The following is a 17,617-nucleotide window of genomic DNA, read 5'->3' on the forward strand; positions in this document are numbered from 1 at the left end:
CAATACCTCGTGCTCCTGCACCAGCAACTCCATCGTCGGTGACACCCGCACTAGTGGCAACCCTCCCCCTCCGGCTCCTCGCCCTGTTGTAAGTACTCAAAACCCCTTTTTGATTTGGGTGGTTAGGGGCTTTTAGGGGTTTCATAGATCCGTGCTATGTTTCTCTAACTCGTTGATTAGAGCTTCAGGTAGTCCATTGAAGCGTAAATATGTAGGCTTATATGTTGATTAGGTCACCGACATTTAATATGCATGAATGCATGCGAACTGCTCGCAACCAGAGCACTAGCATAGTGATCACCGGCATTGACATGCACGACCATGCAAATGAGCGGTCTGCGCGCACAGCCGTGGAGTGGTGATCACCGGCAGTGCATGCCAATGGAGTAGTAGTCATGTTGCATGGGATGCACCATTGCATCTGATCCTAAACTTAAGTACCATGTTAGTTTTTAATTGTGCTTGTTAGCGCCTGCTTTAGTTATGTTGCTGCTTTGAAAGTCCATGATTGTGCTATCGTAAACCCACCATTTTGGAAAGTGATGAACACATCTCATTGTGGGTGTCTCCATGGTAAGTTTGGCGACAAACAAACAACACTTATCCAGAAACTGAAACTATAGGCAGCCAATCAACTAGGCCTCTACATTTGCCCGGGCAACCAAATGAAGTCCATTTGGGCCCGTGACCATCCAGGAACTTCAAATTTGGTCGCCCCAAGATCATGGTCGGACTTCCCGTTGACCTGGCTAGACTGCATGGGGCAAAAGGAAAGCCCCCCGAAATTTTCTCTGTTTCCTCTAAACGCACAGCACACCTGTCTCCTCCTACAAATACGCTACACCCTGTCTCCCTAGCGCAAACCAAACTCACCTGTCTCCCTCCTCCTCCTCTGCACCGGTCATGGCGGAGTCGCCGGAGTTCTACCGCCGTCCTAGCCGCGCTGCCTCCTCGCCATCCAAGGAGTACCAACAGCGGACGACGACGGCGACCGCTACTTGCTGCCGTACCCCCAAGGACGCCGTGATCAGCTGCCTCGGCGGCACACCAACCTGCCCTCCGGCGCCTGGAAAGCCGCCTGCCTGCCGGAAGCTCTTCTTGGACGCCATCATGGTTGGCTTGGTCGACCTGGATGGCATCCTCCGGCCGGCTACCGGCCCGTCTAGGTACAACAAGCGGCGGCGGCCAAACCTAAGCGATCCAGCGTCCCAGTAGCAGTTGATTTGAGTGCTTAGCAGCACTGGTTAAAATTTCTCGTTAAGATGTATCGTCATTCTTTGTGGGAGTACCTACACACGCGCCCCCTGTAATCATTCATCGTAAGAGGATCATTTAGATGTTTGTGCCCTTGCATTTCTTCAATGAGTTAGAGCACCACATATCGGCCCGCAAGATTAGGCTGGTATGCAATTTTGAGGTGCGTTTTGAGCACACCGTATCCGTGGTCTGACACGTAAAAATTATCGAGGGCCTTAGTTTCAAACCGCCTCAGCTGGTATATATCCAAGCCGGAGCAACCAACGCAGGTTGAAACCCTCGTACTCTTCCACCGGTTCCTGTCCCCTTTCGCCGCACCGGTCACCCAAATTCTAGCGTCGACAAGCGCCCTCGACAGATTCGCAGCGCCGCAGCGCCATGATGTCAAGGAGGGTGTCAAACGGACGGTGCCGCCCGCAACGACAACGACAAGCCGAAGAAGATCCGCGCCGATCCGGCGCGCCTCCATGGCTCCTACCGCTACACCAAGTACGGTCTGTCGCTGCCACCTCGTGCAACACTGCATCTGCCTCCAGCAGCATTGCATTTGCCTCCACCTCAAGCTCATGCGCCTCCAGCAGCATTGCATTTGCCTCCACCTCAAGCTCATGCGCCCCGGTGGTGAAGATGGAGGTGGAAGACAACGTCGAGGACGCGATGCCGAGGTTTGCTCCCATCAACCATGCTGAGGAGTGAGGATGCAGACCTCAAGAAGGTCACCACACAGCTCGAGTAGAAGGGCACCGGGTTCGCTCCCGGCGACTTCATCAACGACACACACCTCCCCACCGCCGTCGCGTTGGTCCAGCAGAAGTGGAACCATATCTTCAGATAATACTGAAAACCAACATTGCCAGCTCCTGTTTCAAACAGAAAAAACAGACCACATTTCCCAGCCAACAGAAACATTTGAAACAGAAAAACCAACCACATTTCCAAGCCAACATAGACATTTGAAACTGGGACGACACGGATTGTATCATTGACTACAATATCAAATGTAGAAGTCAGGCAGATACACATTACAGTGACATATATGATAGCAGTCCTGTTCGGTGGAGTAGACAGAGTTCATGGCAGAGTAAAAAACTAACGGCACATGAGAACAGAACAACAATGGCAGTAGAGGTTCTGGTCGGATTATTATTACGACGATGATTCTAAGGCGTAACATCACATCAGCTAACACATCCTTCCCTTCCAAACATCCGGGGGCTGTGTTTGGGTTACTGGGCCTTGCCTTCCGCGGCCATCTCAATCCCAGATGCTCCCATGCCTTCGGATGGTTTCACGGCGCTGTAAGGAGCTTTGCTCACGACCCTGCATCGTAGGATCATTTAATCAGTTTGAGCCAGCAGAAGAAAGGATAACTGAAACTTGTTACAGCTACAAATGTAAGACGACCGAGAACAGGTACAGAAATAAGACTACTGCTGAGATTTATAACTCATATGTTCTGTTCCTTTTCTGTACAACATGCAGAGATGATATCTTTAGCCGTTCAGCATCCTCATGGGCAATCGTTGTCCTAAGTAATAACGGATGACGCAAAATTTAACTAAAGGTATTCTCCTTACGGATTCTGAAGGGTGATTAAACGCAGAATTCACTTCAATACAAAGACAAAAAACATGCAATATCAAAAGCATGAAGGAAACCCATTGATTTTTCCCATAACTCATGTCAAAATACAGTAATAATCATATGCTCCAACGCTACAAGCTCCAATGCTAAATATTATATGGAACAATGGTCTGTGGTGATGCAACCATAAACATATCTTACATATATCATTAGTTTATCTTTGACTAAAACTAAAGAAAATGCTTGCTGTCTTGCAAGTCCATTTTCGATTAATCATGCATATCTTTTTTTATCACATGATCATGGAGCGCTTGACTGGAAATCATGCAAATCAAAGTTCTCATGTTAGAACACTTGCAAATAGAACAATTATCCAGATAGAGCTAGAAGGTTAAATTGATTAATTTTACATGATAATGAAGGGGGCAGTAGTAAAAGACTTAGTTTTCAACTTTTCATGACTTGGCCTCATACAAATGCATTTCTGAATGATCTGGTACACCATAAACAACATGTGGAAACATAAACCTACAAACGTAAGGAGGGATAATACTAATAATACACCCTAGATAATCGTAGTGCTACTTCAACTCTTCATTCATGCTGACCTGTCACGACGCTTCTCCAGGAAGCGCGCAAGGGAGTGCCTCCTGGCAATGGGGAGATCTGCAAAGTGGGTAAATTTGTTTTTACGTAAGATATCAGATGACATCAAGAAGGATTAAAATAAATATCCCACTTCTAACTTCATAATAAGATTTAGTGGCTTTACCAGCCTGAAGCTTGCAAATAGAGCTAGGATCTGCAAGAGCCTGAAGTTGTCCAGTTGCTACAGAAGTGCTCTGCAGTGAGGGTGACCGTGTAAGCACAGGAGAGACTGCAGCATTGGTCAGCGGCATTGCTAGAGGCTTAACAGCATTAGTGCTGTTGCTCTTTGTGGCGGCAGCAGCTGCTGCTGCAATGAGCATGATGGCTTGAGCCTGTTGATGCCAATGACACAGGTAGCACATTAGCATACAGTTTGAACAATTAGCCCAAGAGCATGATATATCTAGCAAGTCTAAATACTACCTTCTCCGGAGTCACTGAGTCAAACACACATACTGATCCACCATAAAAAATGGTAAGCTGCGTAGGATTAGCAGTGGGGGCCGACATTGGGAACATTCCAGGCCTAATAATCAAAAGCAGAAGTAGTAAGAATATGCAATAGAAAAGTAAATTAAATCACATAACTTCATGAATGTAGTGCAAATTTAGCAGGCACATCCCACATTGCGCTCGGCAAGTTGTATAGACAGAAATAAATGGCAGTAAAGGGAAACGGACAATGTGAAAATTTGAGGCCAAGTTAGTTAACTCTGACACAGAATGTTTGGTTAATATATAATGTACTAACCCCCAGTGCCATATTGCCATCTTTTTAGTTGTAGTGAATTAATGGCAAAGATCAAATGTGGAAACAACATTATTATGCACTACATCTGTAAGGAGGCATCTATTTCTAGAAGTAATTGTTACTATATTCAATGGATCCTTATGCAGTGAAAACTTGGGTGCAACTATGGCACAGAAAGACAAACCAAAGTCAAAGAAAAACCAAAACAAATTCTAGATATAATTCATGAGTTACAGTAACTATGTACAAACTTTAAAGTTCAAAACCATTTAAGGTTGAGAGTAACAGAATGAGCATATTCTAAAAACTAACTCTTAATTAGGTAGATTTTTTTGAAGTACATCCATAATTGGTCATTCTGGGTCTAACAGCATATGTACTGCGTGATGTGTGATCAAACAACAGCACACTATGATTGGAATTGTGGTCCACTCTGAAGAATTCAAGACGTGGTGGACGGGAATGTGCCGCCTACTGTCCAATTACTTGTCTGACTAGTTCAAAGGTTGTCCAAGGTGGATGGACCCACGTAACTTTTGTTTCATCCTAAGCACTGGGCCTAGCAAATTATATGCAATGGATTTCATTGTTTTTTCTTAGCGTTATCTAAAAACAAGTAATAACATATCCAAATTCCTGAAAATATTACACGTATATATTCAGGAAATTGCGGAATAGACTGACACGTTTTTAGTGTCATTGACAATTTCAACTCATTGATACAGAACAATAAAGGGTCCATCGTTTTAGAGCAGCCAAGCGCATAACCAATTAATTGAGTCTAAACCAATGACAGATAAACAATAGACAAACCATACAAGAAAAACGTTACATGATGCTCTGGACAAATCAAATTAGTGTGCCATACATATGGTGAATCTCTGAGTAATTCACAGCACTGCAGCCGACAAATATGCCGAAAAGCGTGGAACAAATATCAAGAATTTGGAAACTGTCCCATTGGCACGCTTGCAACACAGGAGGATTGGCAAAAAGGGGTGTTTTAACATGCAGGAGATTTCCGATGAAGGACTAGTTTTGTGACTAGGTGGTGAAAGACTACTGGCCCTGGGAACCAAACAGGCCCTAAGTCGCTGGTCCCCAGCTTCACAACTGGCCCTGAAGTAAATATGTGGGGAAGGCTGCCTGTTTTTTGGTTCGTTTTTGCAAATATTCCCTTCATATGCCGCATGTTTATGAAAGTTATATGGTCGCTGACCTCAACTTTAATCAGATCTACGCCTTCTCTCATGTTCCTCAAAAAAGGGTGGCCCGAGGTGTATATCACAAAGAACAATGTGACTTAAAAGAGTTCCCTCAACTACGAACCTAACTGAGCAGTTGAACAACCAAAAACTTTTCATACGAGAAATGGTAGAACAAGAAGAAACTGAATCGGTGACGGGGGAAAGTGCTGCTTGGATCTGTGCCCTTCTTCCGTCAAAAAGAATTCTTTCATTCAGTCAAAAAGATCTGTGCCCGTCATAACAAAAATTCTTCTACAGCCGTAAGCTTACTTAGTAAACTTATAAGAGAAAAATGGTCGAAATGTTTATCACCAAGAGCAACAAAAGAATTTGTTTTTCATAAAACTAAATCAACCATGAAGGACAGGGACAGGCAACGCCAGATTTTCCGGCAAACCAGACGTCCTCCCAGCATCCGGATAAGAACACGTGCCTTTTAAGTTGCGCCATAATTTTAACATAGTCAAGGCAGGCCAGCAAGTGGAGTAAAAGGTTATTTTCTCCAAGAACAGGAGACTAAAGTTGGGAGGGAGGATCAACAGCAATGACAGAAGAACACGCATTCCTGAACCCGCACTCCCCGCACGCCACCCAACCGACAGCCACCGCACCAATTTCGGTTCTCCGGGGCTGCAGCAGGGGCTGTTCCACGAAAGCACCGAACCTCGAGGTGTCAAGCGTGAAAGCGCGTCAACAGGAACAGAGAAAGCGAGAGAGGAAACAAGAAGAACACCACCATAGACACAGATAATCCGGCAAAATCACACCGACATACGCAGAATCCTCGAAGGATCTTCCATGGTTTCTTGGAGCGAGAAGGGAATAGAAGGGGATACCTGCTACTGCCGTTGGCGAGGGGAGGTCTTGTGAGTCCTTGTCCTTGCTGGGCCTCCTTCTCCTGTTGCTGCTGCTCCTCCTTCCTCTCCCCTTCCTCCGCCTTAATAGTGCTCCTCTCCAGCAGATCCATCTCCCTCTGGTCTCAACCAACTGCTCCTCTCTCTCTCTGTCTCGTTGGAGCGGGGAAAGGGACTTGAAAATAAAAATGGAGGAAATGGGAGGGGTTCGAGATAAAGCGGGAGAGCGAAGGAGGAGTGGGTACGTCTGCAGCGAATTGCGCATGTGGATCTCGTGACCAGCTAATAAAATGGAAAATAGAGGAGAGCCCTATATATCTTTAGACATTCAGTTTTTTTGTTTGTCCTTTTATAATGTGTTGGCACTTGGCAGTACCTTGGCTAGCTGTTGTTAGCAATATAAAAAGATATGAAATGATTAAGAATATAGGCCCAAGATGCCTTGTTGAAGTGGTATAATTCGAACTGGTCAACAATAAATTTCGGCAATTAACCACCAAATCATTTATTGTTTACTTAAAGTGTTTTCAGGTTTGCGTAGATTATATCGTGCTAAAAAAATCTGGCATAGTAACTTTTATGATCCGAATCGAATAATTGGATGAATCCTTATTTTGACCGCAAAGGGATGGTCTCTCCTGATCTAGGTGTCGTTTGTTCCTATTTGTGTGGTTGCAGCTTAGAAACGCTCATCTTTACTTCTGAGTTCGCTTTTATTTCTCCTCCGCTGATGCATTGATTGTCATTCTAATAAAATCATCCTTCACTCGCTTCTCGTGGCACCTCGTGACAAGATCGGGTCACCCATCGTCGTCGGTCATCTCTAATGAGTGTTGCCTTGTCGGCCTTCATAGTAACTAGAGAGGGGTGAAATGATGTCATGACAGGCGTTGATGAAGCCTGATCGCCACCCCTCCCCTCCCTCCGGATCTCACCGGCCGATGTGCCGAAGGTGAAGGTAGCAAGGGTGGACGCCATATTAGGCGCACTGCAACCATCCAAACGTCTTGTTTAGACTTCAAAATTTAAAAGGCAAAATTGTATCAATCATTAAACATGATTACCACAACCTATATATTGTTGCATCTAGCTAAGCAACACTGGTAAGGTGCTCCATATTTGTTGTACTCCCTCTGTCCACATTTATACGTCTTGAAACATGGACTACATGTCACAAAATTTATACCTATGAATTCATATGCAAATAAAAATCTATAACGGTGCAATTCTATAACAAGCACATGCATTATTGGTCAAACTAGTGTTTAAAGTCAAAACACGAGAAAACAACAAAGATGTCACATGCGAGACAGAGGGGTAATTTTTTTTTCTATGTACATGCACCTCCGTGAAATTCTTATAGGTATGGCTTGACTTGAATCCTTTAATCAAACAAAGTCCATGGTGTTCTTGAGGCTTGACCAAGAGCCATGACTCGTGACACGGCATGCACCACCACCAGTTGCAGATTACCACGTAGTACTCTATACCTGCCAAAAAAATGTAAAAAATGCCACACATCGCATATATGTATGCAGTTCACGTCGCGTGCACTCAAGCGAGGCGTGCCAGGATTCCGCTGGGTGACCAGAACCAGAAACGGGCCATGTAAAGTTGTCCGCTGGGTTACCCAGATCGATCAGGTTCAGATGGAGCGAGCAAGTGCACGTAACATTTCCCGTTTCCCCCGCCGAGCCGCGCGCTTAGAGCATCTCCACTCGTCCCCCGACGAGGCCCCCGAGCGACGTTTTTTTCATCCGGACGGCGAAATTCGGCCCGACCGCGCCCCGGTTCCTCGTTTTCGTCCGGATTTGGCCCTTAATCCATCCGGCGAGCCCACGCCCCCCCCGGCCCCCCGGGGCGCGCTCGGGGACTCCGGACGAAACGAAAGCGCGCGAAACGGCGTGTGGACCCGCGTAGTCGGCGACTGGAAAACCAAATCTTGTGATTTTCCCTCCAATTTGCTTGCATTTCCCCCATTCCCTCCAATTTGCTTGCATATCCCCATTCTCTCCCGCCGAAATCCCCCAATCTCCTCGTCTTCCGGCTCCAGTTCCTCGGCGGCGTCTTCTCGTCCACCACCACTCTCCTCCTCGTCTTCTCGTCCACCACAATGCCGCCGAAGGCGCCGGCGAGGAAGATGCGAAGAAGAAGACGAAGCCGCCGGGCATGTCGAACGCCGAGCGGGCGGCGGACGAGAAACGGCGCGACGTCGAAACAAGCGCCAGGGCGGGGAGGGTGAAAAGAGCCGCCGCCAAGAGGTCGGCGGAGGCGGCCCAAGACGAACACTTGAGGTTAATCAGCATGGCCTATAGCGGCGGCGTGTTCCCCGGCCATTAGCCGACGCAAGGTACAACAAGTTCCCCGTCTTCCTTCTCGCCTTCGCTGTACTCGCCGTCGCCGACTGCCGTGTTCCAAGAGGGCGCCTACGGCCAACCGTCCATGCCCACACCGTCGCCGCCCGAGCTTGACGTCGGCGGCGGCGGCGGCCTGTTCGAGGGCACCTCGCCGGCCCTGCGACGAGGGCCGCTCGCGTTCGGTGCGATGGCGGCGCCGAACGAAGAGGAGATCCACGAGATGATCACCTCCGGCTCCGCCGCCGCCGCTGCGAGCCCGGGGTTCTTCATGACCGCCGCCGATCGCCGATCTGTGGCTGATCCTTTTGCTCCTTTTGCCGATCAACTGCCCGTACTTGTAGCGCGGGACGGCGATTTGTTTGAATTTAAACTCTATCCGCCGAACACCGGGTGGACGACTGGAAATATGGTACTCCCCACGACTTAATTTCGTCCAATCCGGCGGTAGTTTCGTCCGGATTTGGGCGTGGGGAGCGCCAACGAGTGGGGATGCTCTTAGCCATTCCCGGCAATGGAGATTATGGCGTCCTCTCTGTGCAAACGCCAAACGGCGTGGCCAGGCGAAACAGTGTACGTCTGCCATTTTCGTCGGGCATTTAAACCGCCGTACGTGTGACCCGTGAGCTCTCTCGGAGGCGACGTACAAGTTCATTTCAACCACGTGCTGTAATCGATAGGACAGACTGCATCGACAATTGGGCGATTTACAAAAAATAACCTTTTAGTAAGAATTGCATGAAATGACTCTTCGGCCAAACCACTTTGTGTGGCTCCCTTCGCAAGAGCGTCACACATTTCGTGTGGCTCCCTTCGTAAGGGCGCCACACATTCTGTCATACGTGATGGCTCGAACCTATCAGGCGATAAAGTGTGGCGCCGCTCCCACGGTCGCCACATAGACAAATGTGACACCATTCGCAAGGACGCCACACAAATGGATTAGAGACATCGGATAGTTTAGCCGAAGGATTATTTCGTGTGTTTTTCCACAAAAAATTATTTTTGTGTAAATCGCCGGAGAATTGGAGATTGGCAGGTGGTGCCTATACACTGAACACGGCCTATACACCATCCCCACCACCAGCGACAGTACTGATCCAAGTGCACCTTCACCCGCGTCATCCAAAGCATCTTCTCTAACTAAGAAAATTATCTTAATAGGCTTATTAGACCGCCGCGTGTTTTTTGCCCATACCGGGGCATCCCATCCATTCCGAGCCTGAAAAAATAGCTAACACATCCGTGCTAGCCTCTAGAGGCATGTACAATGATAATGACTCAGCTGTTTATAAGAGATAGTTATAGTTGATTTTGGTGATGTGGATAAAAGAGAATAAGGAGAGAGAAGGAGGTTGTTGTAAAGTTACAGACAGTTTGTAGGCTTCTTGCAGACAGCTTACAGACAACATCTTTATTGTTGTCTGAAGAGTATCTATAAGTTATACTCACATATAGCTATGACTAAAATTAGATAACTTACATACAGACTATTGTATACACTGTCTATATCATTGTCTATAGATGATATGGAGTAGTATTACAGACACCATCCGTCTAAACCTACATGCCCTAAGGATATGGCGTTGGATGGATGCACCTCGCCACGTAGGATTTCTTGGGTAGGGTCGTCTTGGCCGGGAGAGAAACGGCAGGTCGTTGTTTTTATGACCTCGTGAAGAAGTTGGGTCGTCTTCAATGGTTCCGTTAGTTCCCTAGGACGGCACATAGTGTGATGCCGCCCCCTTGCTCCACGTGGCAACCAACGCAGTGACGATAGAGCTTCCTCGCCATCTTCGGTGGCCTCCTCTTTTTAATTCGGCCTTCTACTATCATTGACAAAACCCTAGCCCACCACCTCCATCTTCCCCGGCCATGGCGCACAACCACCGGTAGCTGAAGAAGGAGAAGCTGGTCATTCCCCGCTGTCAAGGTATGGTGGGAGCTCGAGCTGGAGCTCCACGTGACGTACCGCGCCCCGGATGACCACGCAGACGTGTCGGGCCAAGCGACACTCGTGAGTCGTTCCTTCAACATCTTCCTGCCGGCCAGTGACCAGACGCGAGTCGTGGTGGTCTGTGACGAACAACCGCAACGTTACCGACCTCGAGAGGGGGAGGGGAGGGGGCTTCGGGCCACAGCATCAACGCCACCGCCGGAGGACGACAACTTCGAGGAGGCGTAGGGCTCCAACGACGACGCGAACAACATGGACTGCAATGCCTCCTATCATTAATTTAGATATTTTTAATATCTTAGTTTAATTTGGCAAACTTTGTACAAATTTAAATGAACTTCAGCGTCCTTTTAAATTTATGAAGTTTCTATTTTTTAGTTTTTTGAGGTGCACCGAGCTGCCGTATTAAGTTCGCCAGTACTATGAGCAATCCCCCCAAAATAAAAGTAGCATATACCAACATCTTTAATAGAGTACTACGGGCTTATTTGGGATGCGCCAGTACCAAAATCTGTACAGATGGTGAAGATATCAAGAGACCACGACGCATCCAGAAAATTGGGGGCTTCTTTGATTTAAAGGATAGGAAAAGCATAGGAATAGGAAAGGTATAGGATTGAAATGGCATGTCTACTTGAAACCTATAGGAAGATGAAGTTTGTTTGATTGTAGCAAAGAAATTTTTCCATAAGGTATGAGCTAATGTTTTTTTTTCTATAGGAATTACACTACAAGATTTCTATAGGAATTTTTCCTATAGAATATGTTTCTATGAATCAAACAACATGTAAATGAATTTTTCCTATAAGAACCAAATCCTACACAATTCCTATACAAATCCTTTAAATCAAATCAAAGGAGCCCCTAGATCGGCAGGCGAAGCAATCCCCCGTCAGGCAACCACCGTCACCGGCCGACCGACTCGCCGGTTTCCACTTGTTTTTCCGTTTGTACCTGCTGGCTGCCGGTGCCGTGGCAAAATGAATGCGCGCGCCAGCCAACCTCCATGATCGTCCCAAGCATGCAGACGTAACAGGGCGACGATCGGTCACATATCGCCATGGCCGCTGACGACTCGAACAGGACAATGGATGGTCCAGACGCATATGCATTGATCGCAGTGGGGAACAAACACAGGGTAGATAGATGATCGATCGTGTGGCCACATGGGAGCATGAAGACATCACTTACTGATTTCATGGACGGAGTGGCGCGTCGGCGACTCGATGCCGATGGCTCTAGCGGTTGACTTCTGCCTCCACGGCACTAGCGGTGGCAGTGGCAGGTGCCCATGGTCTGCAACTTTGCATGGGAGTTCGGTACCGGGTTTCAGTTCGTCTCCACGATTTCACCCGGAGACATGCATGTTCGGCAGAGAGGAATTGGTATCATCAGTTGTTTGAATCTTTGTCTCACAAGTTTCCGCATGATGAGGCAAATGACAATGCATTCATTCTACAGATTGACAGGCTAAATATTAAGGTAGCTTCACAACACTATGATTAGTCTGGCTTCTCAGTTTAAACTTGAAACAGGGGTGTGAATCACCACTGTGTCCACAGCAAGCGTTGATTTGCAAAAATTACACCGATCTACTAATAATCATTAACAGCAGCACAAAGATATCTAAAAGTAATAGAAAAATTACAAATAGTTCATTGGACCACCCAGCGACGACTACATGCACTAGCGCGAGCCGAAGGCGCAACGCCGTCCTCGCCCCTCCATTACCGAAGCCAGGCAAAGCATGTTGTAGTAGAGTTTATTGTAGTAGACAGACGAGAAATCGTCGTGCTAAGGTCCCAAAAGACCAGCGCACCAGAGCAGCAATCATCGCCAATAATGACAACCGTAGATTAGAAGAGACTGACCTAAAACCACACCAACGAACACAAAAACCGATCGGATCACGGGAGATTCGCCAGACAAACGACTCCACACGCCCTCCGCTGGTGCTAGATGCACCACATGAGCGACGATAGGACGGGAAAGACCTTATTTTAACTTCAGAAAGTAGCAACTGCATCACCATCTCGAAAAAGACACTAAAAATAAGCTAAACGAAAAACTGAAACATTTCCACGGGCGAGAGGCTGCAGTCCGCCACACCTCCAAGGCCCAAAGGCCATCGAAGGCGGAGCAGACCGGCAACGTAGCCGGCGAGAGGGACAAAACCCTAAATGGGTTTTAGGAGGTTTTAGAGACTCACGATCGCCTTCCTTTCTCTTATCTTGTCCTGTACAGGTTCCGTCTCACTCTGCGTGCATATAGTGCTAACGGGTAAAACACATGTAAGTCATGTCTGTCGGTGACTGGCTTTGAACTTCATGCCAAGCAACAGACAGTCTCGTCAGTGAGCTTTCTACCCGTGGGTACTTTCTGTCTAATTGACTCATGGCTGCGTCGTTTCTTCATCTTATTTGTGGTCGCTGATTGGTGCAGATTGCAGAAGTCAAAAGTTTGAACTCTCGTGGTTGCATCTACTTGGTGTGATGCTAAAAATTTATAAAACAAACAAGTGTCTAGAAAAAAAGAAGACAATCGAGTAATCTACTCTAGTAGTAGTAGTAGTAACTGAATTGCGTGAAGCATAACCTTGAGCACCACTATCAGGCCCACCTGTCTGCTGGTAGTTTACATCTCCCCCCCGTGTGTTACTCAAACTCTCAAACCTTCTTCGTCTCGGAGTCTCGGTCCATAGTCATGCTATGTTTTTCCCCCTCCAACTGAAAGTCTGGTACCAAGTGTCGTGTGATTTTGAACCATGTGTCACACGCTCATTTTGTACCAGTTTTGTCAGTCTCGACTAGTGGACACTGGACGGCTGCTGAAAATGGTAGAATTCGGAAGTGTTTCTGAAGACAAGTTTGTCTTTGAGCGACTTTTACCCAAGTCTATTAGTTAAGGCGTACGGCAAAGTGAGTGATTAGTGGGCTAGAGACACCTCGATTAAGTGCGTGTAACACACTCAATATACTACTTAAGACCATCTACAAGTCCTATGCTAAAGTCTAAAAAGGAGTACACTCTACATGTATTGTATGCAGTTTCCTCCTCACCAAATGTTTATTTTACTTCCAAACTCTGTTGATTTCCACCACGTGAACTCTTGCATATGCAATTTTTTACACTCCGTGCGCCCACTATTCTTACATTATGCACTACTCTGGTTTGTTTATATGCATCAAGGACAAGTATACAATATATCTGCATGATTGTAAACTTTGGCTACATTATACTTGCACTTTTTAATAAAGTAAAAGCCGTGTGCATCATTTGATGCAGAGGCTGGGGCGATGCTCCCATTTCGAAAAAAAAAGTATACAATATATCTGCATTTTTTTTCCCTGTTAAGTGACGACTATAGTTGCTTCGGCGACATTTTTTCTTCATCTCCGCCGTTCTGGCTGACTCAAAAGATTCCATGAAGTGGTTGGCTAGCTAGCTAGGGACATTGGAGATCATCAGCTTAGCACTGCCGTCCACGCTGAAAATTATTTGTCTAAGTAAAGCAGCTAGCTCTAGCTAGCTGATTAGTACTAATCCTTAAACAATGTAGGTGTTTGATGCCTTAAAGCTGGCAAGGTCATGGGCTCATGGCTGTTTCGACGAGTCCGCGTCGCGCACGCGGCCTAATGATGAAACGCGAATTTTTTTTAAATAATACGAATTTTTTATTTAATTCTACGAATAGCGCGCGATTTTTAAAAATTGCAAAAGTAGGACTCGGTCGGACTATAGCAGGCCGATCGGCCGGCAGCAAACCGACTGGGTGTCGGCTGCAGGCTGCCTTCCCATTGTCAGACTCGTTGGTCGATAGATGACCAACTGGTCAGCTACAGACCAATTGGGCTGCTACAAACTAATTGGCCTGGATGTATTTTCTTCGTTTGCATGAAGCTTAGGGTTAGCAGGGGTATAGGTGAAGGTAGTTATAGCGTCATTTTTAAGCGATACAACATAGTGATACATAGTTCATACATGAAGTCTGATACATAGGTGATGCATACATAAATGTCTGATATATAGATACATAAATGTCTGAGGCTATGGACGGCGTCTGGGGTTTGGTGGGGGCGGCGTAGCACGGGGTGTCCAACCGAACCTGTCCGGGGCCCTGGTGATGCGAGCAGGGATCCAGGACCCGGACTCGGGGTCGTAATGCGTCTCCTGTGTGGGCTGTGGTGGAGGAGTCCGCATACCGACATAGTTCTGTCGCGTGCTTGTAGTACTCCATGTGCTCGGGATCCCGATCACTAGCTCCCCATGAAGGATTGGACGCAGTGTGCTCGCGAGTATCCTGTGCCACGAAACATAAGTGATGTCAAACTAAGTGGAGTATAGTCTATATGGAACACAATATATAGAATAGTACATACCCTGTGTGTATCCTGCTCCACCCATGAAAGGGGCCTCGCTGTTGCCGCCATCGGTCGAAAGCGGCTTGCTGCCGAAAGTCATCGAAGAAACCGTGACGCCGGTGCCGAAAGTCATCGACGGAAGGAGTGTGCTCGCTGCCGCCACGACGAACCTCCTCGCTCGGTCGGGAGGTGGTGGTCCGGGTGTCGGCGTCGGTGTGAGACGTGGCCGTGATCCGTGGTGCCGGTACCGATAGTCGTCGACGGAAGGAGTGTGCTGCTGCCACGACGAACCTCCCGCCCGATCGGGAGGTGGTGGTCCGGGTGTCGCGGTCGGTGTGAGATGTGGCCGTCGGCTGCCGCTGTGTGGAGGGTCGCGGTGGAAGGAGGTGGCGCCGAACGACGTCGGAACTACGGCTGCATGTGATAGCCGAGTAGATCCCGCGTAGCTTGTCCTCGAGACGCCTCAACCAGGACACATGTTGGTCACGCTGCGAGAAGAGGTGCACCGGACACTTGACGTGTGTACCGAGCGACTTCATCCCGTAAGTCCGCGGTCAGCCGACCCCGAAAAATCATGGTAGCATATAAATCGTAGAACCCAATAGATAAACGACAAGTATGAGGGTGGAATAGAAAGTTGTACGTACCGCATGTTATCGACTACCGGCTGTGGACTGAGTCGGGTACATATCGTGCATAGACGCAGGTGGCGCCTGAGCTGGATCAGTCGGCGGGATGAGGCGCACTCGCGTGGCTGCAGTGTACCTCTGCAGATATGCGGCAAACTCCTGTGGGTCAAACTGCTCATCGCTCGGCCAGACGTGTGTTGTCGCGCCATCCCACTCAGCAACATACGAGCCAACACGCTGAAGCCACCATGTCGAGGAGTGGCTAGTACCCTTCCTGTTGTACCTGCAGAAAATAATTGTGAGACTTAGTCGAACCATGATGAACAAGCTTAAACTTAGCGACGGTCAGAACTTACCTGTGGACGTAGGCAGGGAGAGGTGCTATCGGTGGTGGAGGATCGACCAGCTGCCGAGAGCCGAACTGCCTCATGATCCTCTGCTGGGCCATTATCTCCACGGACACATCGAAGATGATCTTCGACTCGTGTCATCCGAGTACGCACAATCTCTATAACAGAGGTTAGAGATCCCGCCGGGGTACCTTTCATGGACGGCGGCGGCCATATAGGGCTGCCAGATCACCGCCCTATCATCGAGCACGTCGAACTGCTCGGTGAACGCAGGGTAGCAGTTCCTGACCTGGTCGCGAGCAAATCGTCTCTGCGAAGAGAAATAGTCAGTACTCGTGCAAAACTATAAATTACGAAGGAACTATGTTCGACAGTCTACATACCTCGCGACGTGTCCAAAGTATGCCGAAAGTAGGCATGTCGATGTGGTCCGGATCAGCCAACTCGTTTGCCCCGAAAGGGCGCTCAGCATCTATGTCTGGCCGACCAATCGGGAACCTCTCCCCAGGACCACAGCTGCAAGAACAGTGGGCAGCCAAGAAGCCCAGACTTGGGAGAGACAAGTGTACAAGCATTGCACAAACCTCGGTATGTGGCTGCTAAAACCGCGGAACCCCAACTCCGCTGTATGATGTCGTCGGCGGTTTGTGCCTCTGCTATCTCCAGTGCAATGGGGATGAAGCGCCTGTTGATGGTGGTCTGATGGTTCTCTGTGAACATGACCTTCCCAAGCAGCCACAATATGTACGCCTCGAGACTCCTAGTGATTTGTGCCTCACTCATCGGCAGTGTGAACTGTGAAACCTACAACCATGAAAAAAAAGATGTTAGTTATAACAACGCAATAACCATAAATAAATTTGTTATAACAATGGTTACCTCGAAGTTCAGTAACCAGTCACACTTTGGACCGTGGTCCTCACAGAGAAACTCGGTCCGGCCCGCACGAGTTCCCTCAAAACGTGCGGGCATTTGTTCATCCCAAAGCACCGGTTCGCCGGCGGGCCTATGGGCTGACCCGCCAACGGTAGGCCCGGTAAGAAAGACACGTCCTGGAGAGTAGGGGCCATCTCTCCCCATCGAAAGTGGAACGTGTGTGTCTCGGGCCTCCACCGATCCACCAGGCTGGTCGGTAGGGAGTGGTCTCGCTGAAGGCGCTTGATCGGTGTGCCTACTCGCTCACCGATGACCTCTGACCTAGTGGCCTCAACCAACCGTGCAAAAGGTAGAAGTCCAGCCCACTTCAACCTACAAAATCATATAAGAATCCAATGAGTATGTGCCAGTACTTCAAATTGAATATACCAAATAAATCCCACATACCTCTGAACCCAACCGGGGTGTATCTGCCAATTTTGATTACCCCCACGTGTCACCATTGGTGACAAGCTATTAGGGTTGGCCTCTAGCTTGGCCGCACGGTGCGCCCTCTCAATGTCCCTATTGAGCAATGATCTTCCTGCCATTTCTGCAAACAACAAAACAGTCGTTATTACTCATTACAAATGATAACATAACACACATATAAATTATTGTAACGTACATGACCATAATTTCACATTTGAAATTGCAAAGTTGTTTCATACTTATTACAAATTCATTGTTCAGTACATAAATTCAAGTAA

General features: G+C 47.8%; 1 protein-coding gene across 1 annotated transcript; it reads right to left on the reverse strand.

The window, feature by feature from the left end:
- Positions 1-2,189: 2,189 nt before the first annotated feature.
- Positions 2,190-4,023, reverse strand: LOC124675605 (protein TIFY 3-like). The gene is made up of 4 exons (XM_047211675.1): positions 3,913-4,023; positions 3,614-3,821; positions 3,450-3,507; positions 2,190-2,577 (listed from the first exon to the last, which is right to left on the reverse strand). The coding sequence occupies exons 1-4, from the start codon at positions 4,006-4,008 to the stop codon at positions 2,484-2,486; spliced, it is 456 nt and encodes a 151-aa protein (XP_047067631.1). The 5' UTR covers positions 4,009-4,023; the 3' UTR covers positions 2,190-2,483.
- Positions 4,024-17,617: the final 13,594 nt, after the last annotated feature.

Source organism: Lolium rigidum, chromosome 7 (assembly GCF_022539505.1).
Source record: "Lolium rigidum isolate FL_2022 chromosome 7, APGP_CSIRO_Lrig_0.1, whole genome shotgun sequence".
NCBI lineage: Eukaryota > Viridiplantae > Streptophyta > Magnoliopsida > Poales > Poaceae > Lolium > Lolium rigidum.